Consider the following 20475-nt stretch of genomic DNA (forward strand, 5'->3'; position numbering starts at 1 on the left):
CATTAAGATATAACTTTCTATGTATTTGTCAATTTTTTTGTTGTATCTCGCTCGGGGACCTAACGGCCAAAACTGTTAATAAGTTGTAATGCGTGACATCTGTGACTGTAACATATGATCAGTTACAGCTTATCAACAGTTGCCGTATCTCTAGACTGACATTACGTCTGTTGAAAGTTGTCGAGGAATTTGTGGTCACTTGGTGTCATATTGCTTCTCGAGTTCCGTATTGTGATATTCGCTGACCACATTTGTTCAACTATTTTCATCACATTTCACCAGCACAATAGCCTGAAACTGTCAGAGGGTCACCCTCAGTCACCAGCAGTGGTTGGTAAATGTTTCACAATGCCGATTGCTTGTGCTGGTGAAATGTCAGAAAATAGTTTAAAAAATACTGAGTAAAAATCCTGAGGCAGAAGCGTGCAGTCCAATAGTGGGCGCAGAGAGAGAGAGAGAGAGAGAGAGAGAGAGAGAGAGAGAGAGAGAGAGAGAGAGAGAGAGAGAGAGAGAGAGAGAGAGCGAGAGAGAGAGAGAGAGAAATTTCCCCCCCCCCCCCTCCCCCCTCATGCAAAATACTTGCTGCAGAAAAGAATGATAAAGGAACCTCTTACATACGACTAACTGGCACGTTGCAGTAGAGAAACACATCAGTTCAGAGACTTAAGTAGCTTCAGAGCTGCCACTGTGTTTCTAGTGTAAGTAAACAGTCACGGTATCGCACAACGTCCACATGTGGCTGCAGCGACACTTTCAGAAATGCCGTCTGTAGAGCATGTCGTGAAGAGAGACGTCCCAAAGTGATGCTCACTATCGATAGTGCGACCAATTGCATTAGAATGTGTTTTTAAAAGCTCTCTTAATCGTCCCGCAGCCATCTTTTTGAGCCAGGGCGGGCTTTGTTCTCAGGTGGTGGGCATTTGCAGCACTTTTATACCAGCTGCAGCTAGCCGCTAGGTTTGTGGCATTACTGAGAAAAGTTTGAGTGTATGTGGATTCTACTGGCCAATTGTGGACTTTCACTCTTTCCATATGAACCGATTGTATGTGCTGATTCCAGATATAAGAATCCGAAGGATTAAAATTGGGAGAAAGTGCAGGCCATGTGGAACTGGTCCCCCTCTTGCTATCCACCTGCCAGGGCATCGAGGTCAGTGAGACCCGTTGCACGTAAACCACACCTTTCTTCTTATTTGTTGGGCAGAGATTCGAGAGAGAGTGACAGCTAACAAATTGAAACAAGTATCTGTGGCCCACATCGCCACCTAGGATACGATCAGTAAACCCCGTATCTTTAAAGAATTGAACTCCCATGTATAAAACAGCTTCAGACTTCAGATTACTTTACAACTGAGTCATTGTGTTCAATATTTGATCTTGAGTGTGTAATTAACATTGGGTGAAAGTTGCTAAATGCTCATTATCAAACACTCTATTAGTATAGGCCGGGCAATTTGTGCTCTGTTTAATGAAAAAGCTGGTTTTTGGTGCACCTCGATGTGATGTCGCTTAGCCTGATCCGTGTATCGTACGGTGGTCTAATTTTGCAGGTGCATTCAGTAGTGTGTGTGGATATTGTCTCCGTAGTGTGTTGTGAATATAGTTAATAGCGAGGAAGTACTAAATTAAAATGGCAACCCAGATGCCGAATTTTTACTGCATGAACTGCAAAAAACATAGTAAGCAATAAACTTTTTACTTTTAATCATTTTGTAGGGGTGTCAGTGAGAGAGTTTCACGGAGTTTTGAAATTGTGTGTAAAATTTGTCAAAAGTCTCAATTTACGGACGAATCAAGTCTGGATATTTGCATGCAGTGAGTTATGCTTGCTCGAGACATGTACACAGTTTCTAACTGTAACGAATGACTTATTATGTTAAACCTTTGACGTAATGTTATACATCTTAATGAGTGGATTATACTACAGTTTAGATTTTTAAATTCGATCACTAATTACATGAAGTACTGGAAATCGTATTTTTGTTGCCCCTGTAAACAGTTGGACAGGTAACCTGCAACAGTGTCAGGGCGCCAAGAATCGGGTTAGCCGGTTAGTGATATAGATACAGTGCATCGGAGCCTTCTGTGTATGACTGCTACACACTGCCGGCTAGGATACAGTGGACACAATATATCAAGATTAGAGTGCTGCAACGCTCAATGTTTGATCGGTCATGGCTCGTCTGTTGATGGGGGGACCGAGCCGCTCGTGTCCGGCCCCATACGACTCGGCTCAGTCACGTACTAGCCCCATGTCAGTTGTCCGGATTCCGGACACGCAGATAACCGAGCATGACCGGTTACCGCTGATGTCTCACCTCACCTCACCTCACGTCGCCTCGCCCCAGCTCACAGCACTGTACTGTACAAATCCAACTCCCCCCCCCCCCCCCTCTCTCTCTCTCTCTCTCTCTCTCTCTCTCTCTCTCTCTCTCTCTCTCTCGCACAAACACACACACACACACACACACACACACACAATCAATGTACGTGTGTAATATATATATATACACTCCTGGAAATTGAAATAAGAACACCGTGAATTCATTGTCCCAGGAAGGGGAAACTTTATTGACACATTCCTGGGGTCAGATACATCACATGATCACACTGACAGAACCCCAGGCACATAGACACAGGCAACAGAGCATGCACAATGTCGGCACTAGTACAGTGTATATCCACCTTTCGCAGCAATGCAGGCTGCTATTCTCCCACGGAGACGATCGTAGAGATGCTGGATGTAGTCCTGTGGAACGGCTTGCCATGCCATTTCCACCTGGCGCCTCAGTTGGACCAGCGTTCGTGCTGGACGTGCAGACCGCGTGAGACGACGCTTCATCCAGTCCCAAAACATGCTCAATGGGGGACAGATCCGGAGATCTTGCTGGCCAGGGTAGTTGACTTACACCTTCTAGAGCACGTTGGGTGGCACGGGATACATGCGGACGTGCGTTGTCCTGTTGGAACAGCAAGTTCCCTTGCCGGTCTAGGAATGGTAGAACGATGGGTTCGATGACAGTTTGGATGTACCGTGCACTATTCAGTGTCCCCTCGACGATCACCAGTGGTGTACGACCAGTGTAGGAGATCGCTCCCCACACCATGATGCCGGGTGTTGGCCCTGTGTGCCTCGGTCGTATGCTGTCCTGATTGTGGCGCTCACCTGCACGGCGCCAAACACGCATACGACCATCATTGGCACCAAGGCAGAAGCGACTCTTATCACTGAAGACGACACGTCTCCATTCGTCCCTCCATTCACGCCTGTCGCGACACCACTGGAGGCGGGCTGCACGATGTTGGGGCGTGAGCGGAAGACGGCCTAACGGTGTGCGGGACTGTAGCCCAGCTTCATGGAGACGGTTGCGAATGGTCCTCGCCGATACCCCAGGAGCAACAGTGTCCCTAATTTGCTGGGAAGTGGCGGTGCGGTCCCCTACGGCACTGCGTAGGGTCCTACGGTCTTGGCGTGCATCACTGCGGCGCTGCGGTCCGGTCCCAGGTCGACGGGCACGTGCACCTTCCGCCGACCACTGGCGACAACATCGATGTACTGTGGAGACCTCACGCCCCACGTGTTCAGCAATTCGGTGGTACGTCCACCCGGCCTCCCGCATGCCCACTATACGCCCTCGCTCAAAGTCCGTCAACTGCACATACGGTTCACGTCCACGCTGTCGCGGCATGCTACCAGTGTTAAAGACTGCGATGGAGCTCCGTATGCCACGGCAAACTGGCTGACACTGACGGCGGCGGTGCACAAATGCTGCGCAGCTGGCGCCATTCGACGGCCAACACCGCGGTTCCTGGTGTGTCCACTGTGCCGTGCGTGCGATCATTGCTTGTACAGCCCTCTCGCAGTGTCCGGAGCAAGTATGGTGGATCTGACACACTGGTGTCAATGTGATATATATATATATATATATATATATATATATATATATATATATATATATATATATATATATATATATATATATGATGATGATGTGACTTACCAAACGAAAGCGCTGGCACATCGATAGACACACAAACAAACACAAAGATACACACAAAATTCAAGCTTTCACAACAAACTGTTGCCTCATCAGGAAAGAGGGAAGGAGAGGGAAAGACGAAAGGATGTGGGTTTTAAGGGAGAGGGTAAGGAGTCATTCCAATCCCAGGAGCGGAAAGACTTACCTTAGGGGGAAAAAAGGAGAGGTATACATCCGCATGTCTGCTTGTGTCTGTGTATGTGCGACTGACATCTCTGCCCAAACTCTTTGTCTTTAAATATGTCTGCTTGTGTCTGTATGTGTGGATGTATATGTGCGTGTGTGCGAGTGTATACCTGTCCTTTTTTCCCCCTTAAAACCCACTTCCTTTCGTCTTCCCCTCTCCTTCCCTCTTTCCTGATGAGGCAACAGTTTGTTGCGAAAGCTTGAAGTTTGTGTGTATGTTTGTGTTTGTTTGTGTGTCTATCGACCTGCCAGCACTTTCATTCGGTAAGTCACCTCATCTTTGTTTTTTTATATATATATATATATATAATCTTTCAATACAAAAGTAACGTTTCCAAGAGCGAGTACGTGACACAGCTAAATTCATAAAGCACTTGGAAAGTAAAGTGATATTTCAGTACAATCGCGGATAGAAGACGTAGCAATTTTATGTCTGGAAGTGATCAGTCTTCTCACAAACGAAAGTCAAGGCGCGATTTTTAATCCTTTGCACTTCCTGTTAAAAAATACATATCTGTTATTACACATCTGTTAAGCTAGTTAATTATAAATCTATCGCATATCATAATAAAACAGTGCTTTTAACTTCAGTAATTACTCACCTGACAGTCAGTGTCATTGACACTGCAAATTTGTTGCAGTTTGTGAAACCAAAGAACAACTCACTGGATTGTCGGTTCGTTTTCGCCTTCTAATACAGCTGTGGCCTCTTTAAATAGTCTCGGAAAATGAGCAGTTTTTCCTGCAAGCTCATTATCATATCCTTGCAATCTGTAAGCGGAGTCCTTTTCCGTCAGCAAAACAGCAACTTCGTTATACTGAGTGTGTAAGGATTCCAGTACAGTGTACAAGCTGTTCCAGCGTGTGCAGACCTCTTGTTTCAACGATGATTTCAAAGACGAGCAGGGGCCACTTTTCTTGATGTCCCTTACAATGCATTTTGCTGTGTTTATTGTTGATGCGATGTTCGGAGCACGATTTAACAAGAAGTTATCTTCATCGAAAGTATAGCTGTGTTTATACAATGAGCAGCACAAGGAATCCGTTCGTGATTTTCCACAGCCTTTATTACATTGGCAACCTGGTCGGAGACAAAAACAAAACTGTGCAAGATGTGCGGCGAAATGTCCCAATCAGCCATTTCAATTTCTTTCATAATATTTACTCCCGTCTTCTTAACGTCACGGAATTTTGTTGTAAATAAAACATTGTTCACAAGAGACCAATTTGTGTTAATGTAATGTGTTGTAAGCGTCAAATAGTGCACCTGATTATGCGAATCTGTCCACATATCAACTGTCGCTGCACTTGTTTTATTAATAACTTCCGCAATAACAGAAGGCATTGTGCTGTTTCGCATTGCATTAGCTTGTTCTTTGACATTTCTTCTTATAGTACAGGGATGTGGTATGACATCTGCCACATTAACTTCTCCATAATGAGCAGCTAGATGTATTAATTGTTGGCCTAGTTCTCTGAAACCTTCACCGGAAACAGCGCTAAAAGGTCTCGTATCCTTAGCACACATTGCAACACATTTTTCTGTAACACTATTTTTTATCACTGCCGGTATTCCTGAAGGAGCTGTATCTTTGTGAGGTTTCCTGCAACTGTGTTTCTTTAAATGAATGGTTCCCAACAGGAAAGACAATAATGTGGAGCAGTTTATGCACGATACATACCCAGTTGACACACTGTTTTCGTCTACAACCAACAGAAATGTACTCCATACTTAGCTTTTTAGATCTTCCCGTTCCATCAGTGTGTAAACATTGGTTTCAATCTTAGGTCTTACAGCACTGGCCTCCTCACGCTGCATGATTACAGAGAGAGAGACACACACCACAAATGGGAAGCCCGTACTGGCTGCAGTCTCACACGGGTAATGTGTTTGAAGTTAGGTGCTATGTATTCGGTCACGGGTTCTATGCTCGGTCACTAGAACTAGTGCGGGCAGCCTATCCAGTTAGGGTGTGCTCGCCCCATCTCGTATTTTGTGCTCGTGTACTCCGTCATGCAGGACTCTAGTCGAGATGTTCTTTGAGTGCATTGAAGTTTTTGTGTTGTGTTTGGAGAAAGATGTTGGATGTAAATTTTCAGTAATAATTAAACATTCAAAAGCTTTTGGACATATTTCAATATGAACTTTTTTCTTGCAAGGAACCTTTCACTAAAGTTGAAAAAAGTGTTTTTGAATCGCCCAGTATTTGGGATTACTTAACAGGAACTACTTACGTGACTGCACCAAGTGTGTCAGGCATTTGCAGACACAGTAAAAAGGAAAATATTGAAACTGCAGCCGTGAGTTGGACATGCTAATGAATAAGGTAAATTTAAGTTCCTTTGAAATTTAGAGGGTTTGTGAAGTTATTGACCTGTTCTTTTGCCCCATAAGTTCCTTGGATGTTCCATCTTCACCAATATTATTCATTTGAGTAGTAGGTTCTTTCAAAAATTAATTGTTCAGCTCATTTAGATTTCTTGAACTTGACACGTACGGTGATCTGGTTTCAAGTAGTAATTTTGATTACTAGTTTTACACAGCTCAACAACAATTTTACAAGGCTCAACACACACAAATAACAATTCAACGGTTCAAACATTCGAAACTGGCAGAATGAATAATAGCTTTCCATTGAATGAAATGTGTGCTACAGATTGACTAAGAACAATGTGACTGAATCCTGACATTACAATATGATAACCGAATGCTGGCTACATATGGCTTTGAGTGCAGGATCTATGTAAAAATGGATGTAATAACAGAAGTTACAAAATTTAAAAATCCAAATGTATTACACACACACTGAGATGTCCAAAGCCTGCCAAGAATTATTAGATTTTCTAATTTGAATGTTTCACAGAGTAATGTGTTATTTTAATAAAAGTATATATTTGTCCTGTGGCCATTGCAGTCTAGTGGTGCAGTTGTAGAGTTCACCCTGGAGGTCCTGGGCTTAGTCCCAGTCTCTCTGGGATGGTTCCAGATTCGGTCAGTGTGCTACCAGTCGAGTGCCGGCACCTTTGCCGGGCTGCTGCACCATTGTTCCCTTCCTATTGCTGCAGTGAAAAAAGGCTGTTCTCTTCCTGCAGTCGGGCCAGTAGCCTTGCACCACAGACTTGCACCACAGACTTTACCTTGAGCTTATATATTTTTGAAAACAGAAAACTAGGGCTGCAAAATTGTAGCAGTTCAATTTGGACAGAGTTCTATTTTAGGATTCAGACATTCTAGAATACAATAATTTTGCCCACCTCCGTAGCCGAGTTCTCAGTGCAGCTGAATGCCCCACGTGAGAGCCCAGGGTTTGATTCCCGACTGTGTCAAAGATTTTCTTCACTCGGGGACTGTCGCCCTCGTCTTCATCGAACTGCGAAAGTAGTGTCGAATAGAGAGACCTGTGGCGGGTAGCTGAACTCTCTGAAAGGGGATGTCTGGCCACGTATGCCGTATTCACATTCCACAATAATTTTCGATAAGTATAACATTTTAAATATTCATATTTAGCAAAACGTGAAACATATTTGTTTGAAATGGGAATATGTTTGTCAGTCTTGAAATAGAGTTATTGGCAGTGTTGGATTATGAACAACACACCATTTTAATGAATTGTAAATTTAGAGTAGTTCACGAAAGGAAATGTAACATTAAAAACCAATGTTTTTATCAGAAGTAGTCTGAAAAATAAGAAGTGAATAATGAAGTCTAATGAAATAAAGCTCGGATAATAATTTACCAATGTAAAGTATTTGTGGTACGTGCATTATGTGTAGAATAGAAAACGGCTGAGGAAAGACAAATTATTTTAGGAGTGTGGTGTAAAAAATCAGCACGGTGTAAAAAAAAGGGTCATTTTTGCGTCACCTCCGTAGTTAGTGTCGGGTGTGTCTTGCCCCGAACATTTTTCTGGAGTTCAACTGATTCGATTGTAATACGTCACCACACCGCACCACACCACACCACACTAACCTGTACAGATGCGATCCACCCGTATCTCTCGGCATCGATTCAGATCTACTGACACATTAGCGACCATATTTATTTTAAAACTATTTGCGACCGTCACCATTTGCGGCGTGCTGTTTTTCAGATTGCGGCATCAACTTCGGCACGCCACAGGAAGTACTGGCGCACCGCAAAGCGGAGCACAGCCGGCCCGAGCCCCCGCCGCAGGAGTCATCGCCCGCACAGGGCAGGGGTCGTAACGGCCGCGGCAGGGGAGGCGGCGCGTCGGGCCGGGCCGCACCCGTGTCACCGCCCGACGGGGAGACTATAAAGCGGCAGGCGATGGCGGCGCTGCGCGAACTGGGTGCGCAGAGCCGGCGGGGCGGAGGTCGCGGAGCCTCGCAGGCCAAGTGGGGCATGCGGTTCCCGCTGGCTCCGGCGTCTGGCACGGAGGGTGCCGTCAAGCTGGAGAAGGGGGCCGCCTTCAGCCTGCCACTGGTGAGTGCTCACTGCAGACATTTGTGCAGTGCAGTACGTCTACTGCATGTGATTTCTATTGTGTTTCCCAGTATTTACGACAATTGTCAACTGAGGTGAAACTGAGCGTACCGAAAAGTACGGCACGATTACTTTTTTCCCAATTCTTTCCAAGTTTCTGCATTATTAGCCGAGTTAATGTCGTCATTTTGTTCTCGCAGTGTTACGACAGCTTCCCAAGTTGTCACAGTCTGGAGACTGCTCAATTTATTCCAAATTGGTGGCATGATACGAAAACTTCTTTGTTTTTCATAACTGAAATTCTGTGCTAATGTTTCAGTTGTCGTTAATCAATAGAAACATCAGCCGAGATACGTCAGTAACTTCTGCAATACTTTGCCCAGACAAAATTCAGTTTGTTTCATAATTTTCTGATCAAAAGTAATTATTTGGTGCACATCGTAACAACATTGGTCGATTTTTATTTTGGCATTCACATAGTGATTTGTTTTTGTATATTTTTAGCCCTGGCACCCCTTTCAACGCGGTTCAGTCAGTGTATCGTAACACAATTTGCTTGTGCAGAGAACCGCAAGTAGTGTGGGACTTTGAAAGTCATTTGGATGTCCTGAATATCTGCACAATTGGCCGTCAGTATAGCTTAAAATAACGTGAAACTTAATTTCTTTGATCAGCAGTCTCGTCTGGATGTTGGTCCCTCGGCAGTATAGCAGATGTGTATCAGTCTCGGCACGCTAGCGTAGTGAACGGATTCGACAGTTACAGATTTGTCTATGTTTTCGAGATGGAGCCATATTGTGTTCCGTTGAAGTGAAGGTGGCAACACTGATGCAGTGAGGTAGTTGAGTGCATTTAACTAGTGTAGTTTTCGTTTTAGAAACCTGACAAACATTACACGAAGTTTTAGTTAATTGTACACAAAGTTAAAAAACCACACTAGTCACATATGAAACTGTGTACCTGTACCGGACTCGCATTCGGGAGGACAATGGTTCAATCCCATGTCCGGCCGTCCTGATTTAGGTTTTCCATGATTTCCCTAAATCGCTCCAGGCAAATGCCGGGATGGTTCCTTTCAGAGGGCACAGCCGACTTCCTTCCCTGTCCTTCCCTAATCCAATGAGACCGATGACCTCCCTGTCCCCAAACACACCCCCCTCCCCCCCCCCCCCCCAAATGTGTACCTGTAACATCAAAGAGCAAATGCCCACAAGATATGTAATCCCGGTGAGTTGTGGATTTGGGTATTTTGTTATTATAAGTGGCTGTTATTAATGACATTTAAAATAAGCAGTAGGTAGATCCCAGAGTGTAAATTCTGTTTCTTGCCATAGCAACTCCAACTGTCGGATAAAGGAATGTGTGTGCGGTGTCTGTCTGAGATCAGGAAAGTTGAAACATTGTGGAAAGAGAAAGATGACGTTAGCTCAACTGGAAACACCAAAACGTGAAAAATACAAATTTTCTTGAGAGAACTGGACGTGTTGTACACTTTTGCCTCGTTGAGTACAGTCACATTGATGCAGTATGATCATGTGTTATCTTCTCAGCCTTTGTGTAATAGGCACCTTAAAACCCATATTTAATATGTACTCCATAATCAGATTAAAGGATTCACAGACAGTTTTTAGTGTCAAATAAGTATTTATCCTTTTAGGTCATCTGTGACATTTTTAAAGAAAAAAAATTACACGTAGATGGTAGTTTAGAATTTGATCTAATGTGGACGATGAGGTGATACGACTTGGAGTACGAGCACAGATGAATGAGGAAGGAGAATTTAGTCGCATCGTAGCTGAAAGAATCGTGGCAGCAGCTGTCTCATTCAGTGTAAGGAAAACACCGAAAAATCTAGTCGGGACAATCGAATGTAGATTCCAATCTCTCCCCTCCAAGGAGATTCCAATGCACAAGCTTGATCAATAACGTCACACGAGTCTGTATCGAGCCTCGTGATTCTTATTGTTTGTTCTTATGTTACTAATGGAAAGCAGCAGCAGTGAGCACATTTTTAACGATACAGTTTACTACAGTCAAATGTTTCTACGATTGAACCAATTATGATGTATCAGTGAAGTGTTGAAGAACCCAGGCTGTGGGTTGTAACCGAGTTGCCAACTTCATTAGCGATCTGTCACACCGATACTTTTCGTGTGAACTTTCACATCAATTATTTCCTTACAGTCACCTCGTACTTGGCTATGCTGCTCGTACTGAGGGACTTCTTCTCCGTCGGCAGAGAGGTGAGGGCTGTAAGAAAGTTCAGATCTACACCAACTCGCTACGAAATGATGCGGCTGCATTTTGAAGAACTTTTCTGTATTTTGTTGCTCTGACATAAAAATTACAGTGTCGAGTGAATATATGTTCATAATTGGTACGTGAAAGCAGCCTCTTTATAGACACTTAGATCAGAACAAAATGACATTTCTCTTCAGCTTCTTTCAGCTATTTCCCGACAGAGGCTACCTCGTCAGCATCGCCGAGCCTTGACACCGAAGTATAGATGCCACCGTCACGGCGTCGCGCCTCGCTAATGTCCTATGTTCGTGCTTCACATTGTCTGCACAAATCAAAATAAAAGAAGACACAGTGGAAAATTCTCTACATGTTAACTTAAACAATATTTTTACACAAACACATTTCGTGTGATTGCGAGAAAGAGGTGGAACGACCCGGTATACCTTAGCAGGCTGTCATCAGTTTAAGTACGCATCAATTTATACGTAGCAGCCTTAGACAAATGGTGACTGTACGTGTTTTGATGCGGCCTTAACCCTTCAATCATTTAGTAGGTTTCTAAAGTGAATGTTACACGAAAAGTGCTATTTTAAATCTGGTGAGGTATAAAACATAAATTAAGACACCAGAAGAGTTGGGAGCGTAGTTGTGACTAGGTACAAAAATGACGAGGAAGTAAATCTGACTTTCAGTAGTCATTCGACCCTCAGTTTTGATACGCACCGTATATAACGTGTCTGCCTGCAACCCTGACAGTTTTGTGTGACACGCAGTTGTCGAGTATGCCGGTCGGTTCACAGTGTTTACTACACGGGTTTAAGTGTGCGCGTTTCTCCTCAGGTCCGCAAGGCAAGCGGCCCGGGCCCGAGATTCGCTTCCCTGGAGAGGAAGCGCGGAAAGAAGGCGGGAGCCGGCAGCGGGGGCGACGAAGCGTCACCCGGTCCGTCACCGGCGCGGCTCGATGTGTACGAGTTCGCCGACGAGGAGACGTTGGCCGAGCGACCGGAGCTGCAGAGGCGGCCGGCAGGGGGGGCCGCCGTCGCCACTCCGGACACCACCGCGGGTGCCGCTTCCACAGCCGAGCTGGCCGAGGCACGTAGGACTGCACCAGTCTCGTGTTCTGCCAGCCACGCTCGCTAGCAGCCTGTTGGTGTGCGAGGGGCGGACCGTTCACTCGCTGTTTCTCGATTTTGTTTGCTTGACTTTGTTTCCAGTCGGGTGTTCTCCTTTTTTCTTTGTGTACTGCTCCCTTTTGTCACATGTTCCTTTAATTTTGAAAGGACTTTTATAATGGTGACTGTTTCTTCATAATAAGAACTGATTGTATCCGTATATCAAAGTAGCGGATTTTCCACATACTAATCATTCCAGTCTCAACATTCTGTATTGTATAGCTTTAAAAACAGAATGCTAATAAGTCACTTTCAGTTAGTTTCACACATAAACATCTACCTGTGCCCCACGTTTACAACTAGGAGCTGGGCGTGTCTTACCCCCGAGCATTTTTCCCGTTTTTGGTTTGGTTGAAATGTGTCACCACTCTACACACTGACTGGTACAAAACAGTTGCCATCAGGGCTGTCATGTTCAGTCCCAAATATCGTTACATACATTTAGTTGCTGATTATTTTTACATTGTTAGCTCAGTCAAACTCCTCACCCCATTCTTATGGATGCTAAAGATGCCTACCATATTTGTATATTTCCTGTGCTAGTTACAGTCATCTTCTTTGGGCAAAAAGGCATCAGTCCTAAAATTTAATATAACCACACTCTTACAGAAGATATTGAAAACTTTGTTAGCAGAAAGGTGTATGTTTAAGGCTACTTCCACGTGTTTTGAGTTTGTGGTTATCTTCATGGGTTTTTTCACTTCTTTAGGTTGTCTTTGTCTCCATTTCTAGTTTGCATTAGGCCTACTAATTTTTAATGCTGTTACTCAACACGTCAATGAGAATTTGAAATCACTCCCCTCTCTTTTTAAGAATGTATGTGCTACCCAGTTTCTTTTTATTTATTGCACTCATCTACTGTCTATGCTCCCCACTCTTCTCAGTAGCTACTCATTTCTCACTCTGTCCATCCAACTTATTTTTTCCATCCTCTGCCTCCAGCCTTTGCTCTACAGTTCTGTCTCATTGTCCTTGTTTCAACACCATACTGGAGGAGGCTAATCCGTATGAAAGATTTCGTCAGATTTTTCGTAAAACTTTTGTCGACATTTCTGCAGGACCTTGCCTAGTACGACGGTGCGGGTCTCCCGCATCGTTCCCCCACGCTCTGTGAAGGAGTATAGGACTTCATCATCATCATCATCATCATCATCTGCAGAAAACTTGATTTTTCTTATAACGTACGTCTTTCGGCATTGCTATCTTCGTTTTGTTTTCTGTGCTGCACTTTGTCACAATCTGTTCTGCTTCTTAGAGGTTTAAAACATTTCACGTTTTCTAATGTTCTCCGATCAGCATTATCTTTACCCTTTAATTTACTTGTAATGTCATTACTGATTTATATGTTGTATCGATTTTCATTCCACAGCTATTTGCTTTACCTTCAATAACCTCCACTACTTCCTGCAATATTTTTCATTTGTTGCTGTATAGCATTACGTGGATGGTAAATCTCCAAATGTTGTATTCTTCACCTTAGATTCTTATGCCAGTATCATCTATTGGGCAGCCTTGTCTTACTTCTTTTCATAATTCAGTCTCCTCTCACTTTCAGTGGCACTTTTTGATTTAAGTATACTGAGTTTGTAATTCACTTGCATTTCCCGTGCCACACTGTCAAATGCCTTCTCTAGGTCTATAAAATGAGCAGCAAATGCACTCTTTTAATTTTCCAGTGTGATTGGTGGCCCTTGCACATTGAAGAATTTGAGTTACAGAGTTGTTGGTGGTGATGTTTAAATGGTTTTCCCACCTGTGTAAAATTTCCTCGCCATCTTTGTACACTGACCATAATTTTATTTTATCTTTGTAACTGTATTGTTTTGTAACAATGACTTTTTGTTCACGTACCACAAATAGAGGACAACACACCCTAATGTGGTTGCAAATACTCCTTTGCGATTCCAGACAATATAATTTATGTACATTAGTGATGTACAGAGGTTGTGCACAACTTACAAAACTGAAAGGTTGCTCTGCAACTGCAGTGAGTGTTGTATCCACTGTTAAATTTATCGTACGTTTCTTTCAGATTAATTACGTAACATTAAGCTTATCGTGTCTCGTATTTGTTTCAACAGATCTGAAGACATTTGTAAATATAGACAAATTCGACAATAGACTATAAATAAATAAAAAAAAATTGAATAATAATTCACTTGTCAAAGAAATACTACTCGACACTATTTGAAGCTTTCGTAAATCGGTACACTACATTTTCTCCTTACAGAGAAACATTTTGGGTTAACACGCATACGTATTCCCTTTTAGGAGAAGGAGAACGGTGCGAAAAGTGTCGAGCAGACCACTGCGTCGGAGATCTCGAAAGAGGAGGCAGTTCCCCGGTCGGAGACGGCGGGAGGGGATGCGGTCGAGGGTGACCGGCCCTCCACCGGGAGACCCCAGCGGCGCGAGAGGCGGCGCAAGTCGTGTGCAGACTTCCCTTCCGACCTCAGTGACGTACTGGACGAGTCCGACAGTGACGGCGAGCCCCGGGCCACTCCGGTCGCCCGCACCTCCGCAGCGCCCAGGGGAGGTAGGCGGCCGAGGCGGGGAGCCGGTAGGGGGGGGCCCGGGAGGGGCGGAGCCGGCTCGGCGAGACGGCGCGGGAGAGGGCGCGGAGGCGGCGGGGGGAGGAGGCCGGCACACACGGCTCTCGCCGTTACCGGAGCTGCCCCGCCCGCGCCGGTCACAGTCTCAGCGAGCAGCGACGACGACGAGGGCGACGGCTCGGCCCTCCCGCCGGCCAAGGTGCCGTGCAGAGCGACGACGCCCGACGACTCCAGCCAGAGCTCCTGCGACGTGAAAGGAGCGGCGGCCGGCCCCGTGGGTGCCGCGGCCAGGAGGCGCCGACGCCGTGCCAAGTCGGATCTGCTCATCTCGGTATTCCGGGCCAAGGCCCGCCACGTGTCAGTTTCGGCAGCGGCCGGAGCCGACAGCTCGGAGGACGGCACTGCGTCCGGCGGTGTGGAGCCGCCTGTCTGATAGGCGGCCACTGGGCGTATACCTCCTGCATCCTCTGTCATATCTACGGCAGTGTAAACTGGCTTCCCTGCTACGGCCCCAGTTGACGCCAGATGCTGTCGACGTTGCTCTCGAGACACTTAGTGCTTCGAAGTGGTGACATTTCTGTCAGATGTTGAAACGCCGTAGTCCTTTCGTGATAGTATGATATTGTGTTACGGATGGGGAGAGACAATAAGAGCGTGTACTAAATTCTCTCCTGACCCTCAGTCTGTGTGTGACCGAGTAACAGTACAATAACTTTTGACCAGGTCGCATTGCGTCGGTGACACGGTAGACCTCGGCAGTACTTGCTGCTCGTATAGTGCGGACGATCGGGATACCTACTGCAGAGACACACTCGAACCACTGCCAGTTTTTTTGTCGTAGTCATCGTGTGCTCGTAAATACTCTCGTATCCCTTTTAGTAACTTTATAGGTTCTCGACGGGACCTGTTTGTGAATGGCAAATTTCACGCCCCTCTATTTCGTGTCAGTTTCAAGTATGCCACTTCTTCCCTGTGCATCTCTGCAACCGAATTAAATTAATTCTTCCAAAAGGGTTAATGTAACAGAAATTAATGCATCCGCTCCAAGTGTCCATTGTAACTGACTGTAGAGGTATGTGAAATTTGTGTTCACTCGTGTGCCGTGCGACCTTAGCGCTTGTTACATTTTAGTGTCAATTTGTTATGTTGTTCACAGTTGCTCAGGTTCAGTTGACGGTGACAGTTCAGTGCAGTTCAAGAAATTTTGGACTTTTGGAGAGGTATTTCAGAAGTGAAAAGTGAAAGAGTAGTGCAGATACAGTGACTGGTTTTGTACCTTGTATGTGGAAGATGAGAGCAGAACGTGTGGACCTGCTATCAAAACTGCCAATATAGTGCCTTTTTTTCCCGGCTTCAGGTGGAAGCAATTTCGTGTACACATTATAATAGCAGAAACTGGTATTGCGATCGATTTATTGCTCGTGAAGTGTGTCTGAATGTGTGATGTGTGTCTCTCTGTATATTCCACAAATTGAAAATGTCCAGTTACGTGATCTCTTAGTTTTTTTAGGGTTGTGCGTTGTTTGCATGTTGCAGGACGGTTCTTTTGTTTCGTACCGTATCGGTTTGTGTTCGAGTGTATCGTTTCGGTATTGTTATATTTTTTACTTTATTCTGTTCCTTGCATGTGTTTCTCTGGGCACTGAGACGTGTGCACAATCTTTCCTACCTTGTCTCCAGTCGTTTACTACACGATATATTGAATTGCCTGAAAAAATTTCGCACTGCCGTTCGACAGAATATAGTGAAACTGTACGTCTCTGTGGCCATTCTTAACATGGATAAATTACATGGGAGACCCGAGAGAGATCGTGTGCTGCTCCAGTTTGCACTTTAGGTAATCGACTCTGCCTCAAATTTGTCCGCCGCACACGTCAGTCGCCCGGGGTCGCAGGAAGCCGGCGGTTTCCGTCCCTGCCTGCCAGATTTTTCATCTCGTGCAGTGACTTTGCATCGGTACTAGAACAATGTACGGCAGCGAGCTACGTGCCAGAGTACTCTGTTGCCAGCTGTTGAAAAATTATGTCACGTGGCCCCTTTTACGTCGAGTCTGATTAATGTGGAAAGTGAAATTGATCCGAATTGGTGGCACCACTTTCTGGCTGGGGGCGGAATCTGCGGGGTTCTGGGGTGCTTTTTGTAGTCGTCCTTTGTGCTGAACAGCATTCTCAAATGAAGCCAAATTCCTCTATGTAAAAGATGTCTATATGATGTATATTTAGGTATATGTTATAGAGTAAAAAGATTTAGTACAATTTATACTATTATTCACTGATGGAATTTCAGTAAATTATGTACATATATATAAATACATACATATAAAAGGAAAACATATATATAATATTGAAAATTTGAAATAAATGACGGAGCCTATATATATACATATGTGTAAATTAATAAAGAGTGTTAGTGCATCTTCCAGTTCTGTTTTTTAATGATAAAAGCCACCTCTCTTGTGTTCCTGCAAGTGTTATGAATAAATATATAATTATAAAATATCTCTGTGCTTTATTGCTTTCATAAATACAAAGAAAACCTCATTTTGATAATCCCAGGGCTAATTACATAATGCAACATCCTTATTATCTCAGCAACTGATGAATGGTGAGTGTTTGCTCCAAAAATGAATTGAAAATTTTATTGAAACTGAACATTCCATTTGGCAATTGTGTTGGAAATGTATTTAGGCATCGGGTATTTATGCCAAGCAAAGCAGTCGCACAATAAAACGTACTAGTTCAGCTGACAGGCCGGAATAAATGACTGAAAGTTCTCTTCTTCACAGAAGCAAGAGGGTTTGTTTGGGGAGGTTGGAATGGGCAGCGGTAGGTCACGTGGATCTTACTTTAAGGGGGCCCGTGTGTAGTGAGGCAGTAAGAGAGATATGACTAGTGGCTAAATGTTGTTAAACTTGGATTCTCACTTTTTTTGTGAACCACCACCTCCAAATTGACTGTTAGATATGGCCCATTGAGACCCCGCCGTGTCAACCCTCTTCTCGTATGTAGTGTTTAATAAAAAAAAGAAAATGAGAAGAAAAGAAAAGGTTGAAAGTGTGGGAAGAAATGGTGAACAATAATGGGGTTTTAAAATCGTAAATGACCGTGAAAAAGCGAAAGAATGAAAAGCAAATCGGACTTCGTATTACAGAAAAGTTATCGGACTTCGTGATTCGGAAAGGCTATTGCTGGGGTGGTCCTTGTGGCGTTTCTGAGCAATAGTCAAACCAATTTCCACTACAAAAATTATTTGAAAAAGGCAGAGAATAACAAATGTAACTAACAGGGGAAAATGGCGCAGATAAGAGTTCATCCTTTACCAGGTTAACATGTCTCCTTTCGTGCGGCGTTCAGGTCTTCAAAAATCTCCTTCATTTCTGCGTGAAAAGTCTGCTCCGAAATCTTGGAATAAGTTTCATTGTCCAGGAATTTCTAATGTATCCAAAACCGTCTTGATATTAAATGCAATTTATTTTAGTTGCTTCTCTCCATCCTCCGAATTACATAACTTCCACAATGTCTACACATTAATAAGTTTTTTCGTCTTAATGAGATGACGTCTGCAATAAGCTTCCGCTCTCGGGAGACAATAAAAAAACAGATCGAAAAAAAGAGAGTTACAATTTTAGTATTTTCTCTGCCGTCGAGTGCTCATACCACTGCAACGGTATAATTTATGTCTGAGGGAACGAGTGTAGTGCGGCGAAATTCAAAGTCTCGCTACATCGCCCCCTCGACTGTCACACTAAAACATTTAGTGTGGCAGGCTAGCAAACAATATAATAGATATGCCTAAATGTTAATATATACATATTTTCATAGAAAAGGCCATGTGCATTCATAGGGGATAATTTTTGTCAATACCTACTGTCTAAACCTATATACTAAATAAAATTGTTACAGTTTTGATCCTTTTTACACAATTATTATATATTTACATACAGTTCGTTTGAACAAGTTGCTCGCCAGCGCAGTTAATGTTGTGCGCTTCCAGCGTTGGTTTCCCAATGCATCTGTGGCAGCATGTAGTCTTTGCGCATGCGCAATAGCATCACTGAAATTCGCGTGCGGCAGTTTCAAAATCGCTGTGTTATGACAGTCTTGCACAGTATTCACTTTCACATGGTGTTCATTAAAAGTTGTTATTCCAGCATAAATGGTGTGTTAAGTCCGGTGACACCATAAGATTGAGCGTGTGCATGATCTGAAGCAACGTCCATGTCTTCTGTTACGACACAACACTCCAGGTCCTTGTGCGTTTTCATGACTATTGTTCTCGGGGCATATATGGTCGATGTATTTTTTAGCCTCCACATCGCCTACGACAGGTGCCGAGTTTATTGTCTCCAAAGCATCTGAAGGCCGGCCAGGAACAACGGCGTCGATGTTCGCAAAGGTAGGTGTATCATCACGTTGTTTACACTCGCCAACAAACGTTCAATTGCAGTGTGAAAATCCTCATTATCGTCGAAGTAAATTGCAGTTTATATCGTTTTACAAACAGTTATTTGGTTTATGCACCATAAGTTTCACAAATAACACAAAATTCGTCGTTTATAACGTTCACAGTTTGCAACACTTTTTTGCCATATTTACATTTTAACAAAGTTCACTGTGTCCAAGCATGTTTACATCGTTAATTATGAAAGCTTATTCTTCGTGGTCACATTTCAAAATATGTTGACAATATACAAAGTTTTAACACATATACACACACATAAATTTACAAGAATATACACGTGAAATATTTACACTAAAAAATTATACTGAGTCCCATTGGCTTTCTTTTATTGGGGTATTATTATTATTATTTTATTTTATTTTATTTTATTTTTAATTCAGGTTTGGGCGTGCCAAGGGATGTCAGACTTAATATTTAAAGCACGGGCTTTCTTTCATTTATTATTTCTTTCTTTCTTTTGGGATCCATATCTTGGCTAGCGGTTGACCAGGCTTGTAATGCCATCAATATTCATGCCTTTTTATTCATACCTGAAAGTTTACTGTCACACAATATATTCTTAAATTCCATAAACAAACAATACCCAGCTGCAGGAGGTGGTAGGATAATGGAGAAAGAAAGGAAGATAGACTGGAAGAAACTATTCACTACCTATAATCTACCAAATCCTACAGCTACTACATAAAAAGAGAACATAATACATTATAACATTTGTATCACCTTCAAGGGGTGTGTGAAAGGAGGTGCTTACAATTTACCAAATCATGGGTAAATGTAAGTGTCTTTATGTCAAGTCTGTGTAGTGTAACATCATAACAGATTCTCTGTTTGTGTTCTGACTGTTCATATGACTAAGTGTATTATACATTAACAAATCCTTGCATGAATAAATCGCATATCTGCTCAGTACTTCCTCAATATCTCCACTTCTTGTGGATACCGTCTATACAAATGGAAAATATATCTCACAGAGTTTGTCTCTCTCATAATGTGTGTTATATAATAACATATCAAATTTCCTCTCACGAGTTCAACTACGAACTTACTTCTACTTTAGTGAACGTTAAACATCGTGTATGTGGTGTATATATATCATATCTGTCTATTAAACATAAATAAAGAACATAGTATTATAATTGACAGTGAAATGTCTCTTTCTCAGTGTGGTTGCTTGACGTCGGCTGCACAGGTGGTCACTGCTCCTTTGCACTTACCTTGCATTACCTGAAAAGTCAAATGTTGTCTTCAAAGTAGATGTAATTTTGTCATCTGTTCGCTAAGTGGAGGTGTTGTACGAGTCGCAAAAATGGCCTTAATAACTCTCCTATCTTTTGCTTCCTCGGGGTTTTCTGTTGTGTGTAAGTATAATAAAGGCTAAC

General features: G+C 43.4%; 1 protein-coding gene across 1 annotated transcript in view; it reads left to right on the top strand.

The window, feature by feature from the left end:
- LOC124720215 overlaps positions 1–17133 on the top strand; it is a 364115-nt gene extending 346982 nt beyond the window's left edge. Inside the window, exons 33-35 of the mRNA XM_047245536.1 lie at positions 8318–8670; positions 11752–12003; positions 14355–17133. Of these exons, the coding sequence (XP_047101492.1) occupies positions 8318–8670; positions 11752–12003; positions 14355–15068 (1319 nt within the window). The 3' untranslated portion in view covers positions 15069–17133. The remainder of the gene's footprint in view (positions 1–8317; positions 8671–11751; positions 12004–14354) is intronic.
- The last annotated feature ends 3342 nt before the right edge of the window (positions 17134–20475 follow it).

The sequence above is a fragment of the Schistocerca piceifrons genome, chromosome 11 (assembly GCF_021461385.2).
Source record: "Schistocerca piceifrons isolate TAMUIC-IGC-003096 chromosome 11, iqSchPice1.1, whole genome shotgun sequence".
Classification (NCBI taxonomy): Eukaryota; Metazoa; Arthropoda; class Insecta; order Orthoptera; family Acrididae; genus Schistocerca; species Schistocerca piceifrons.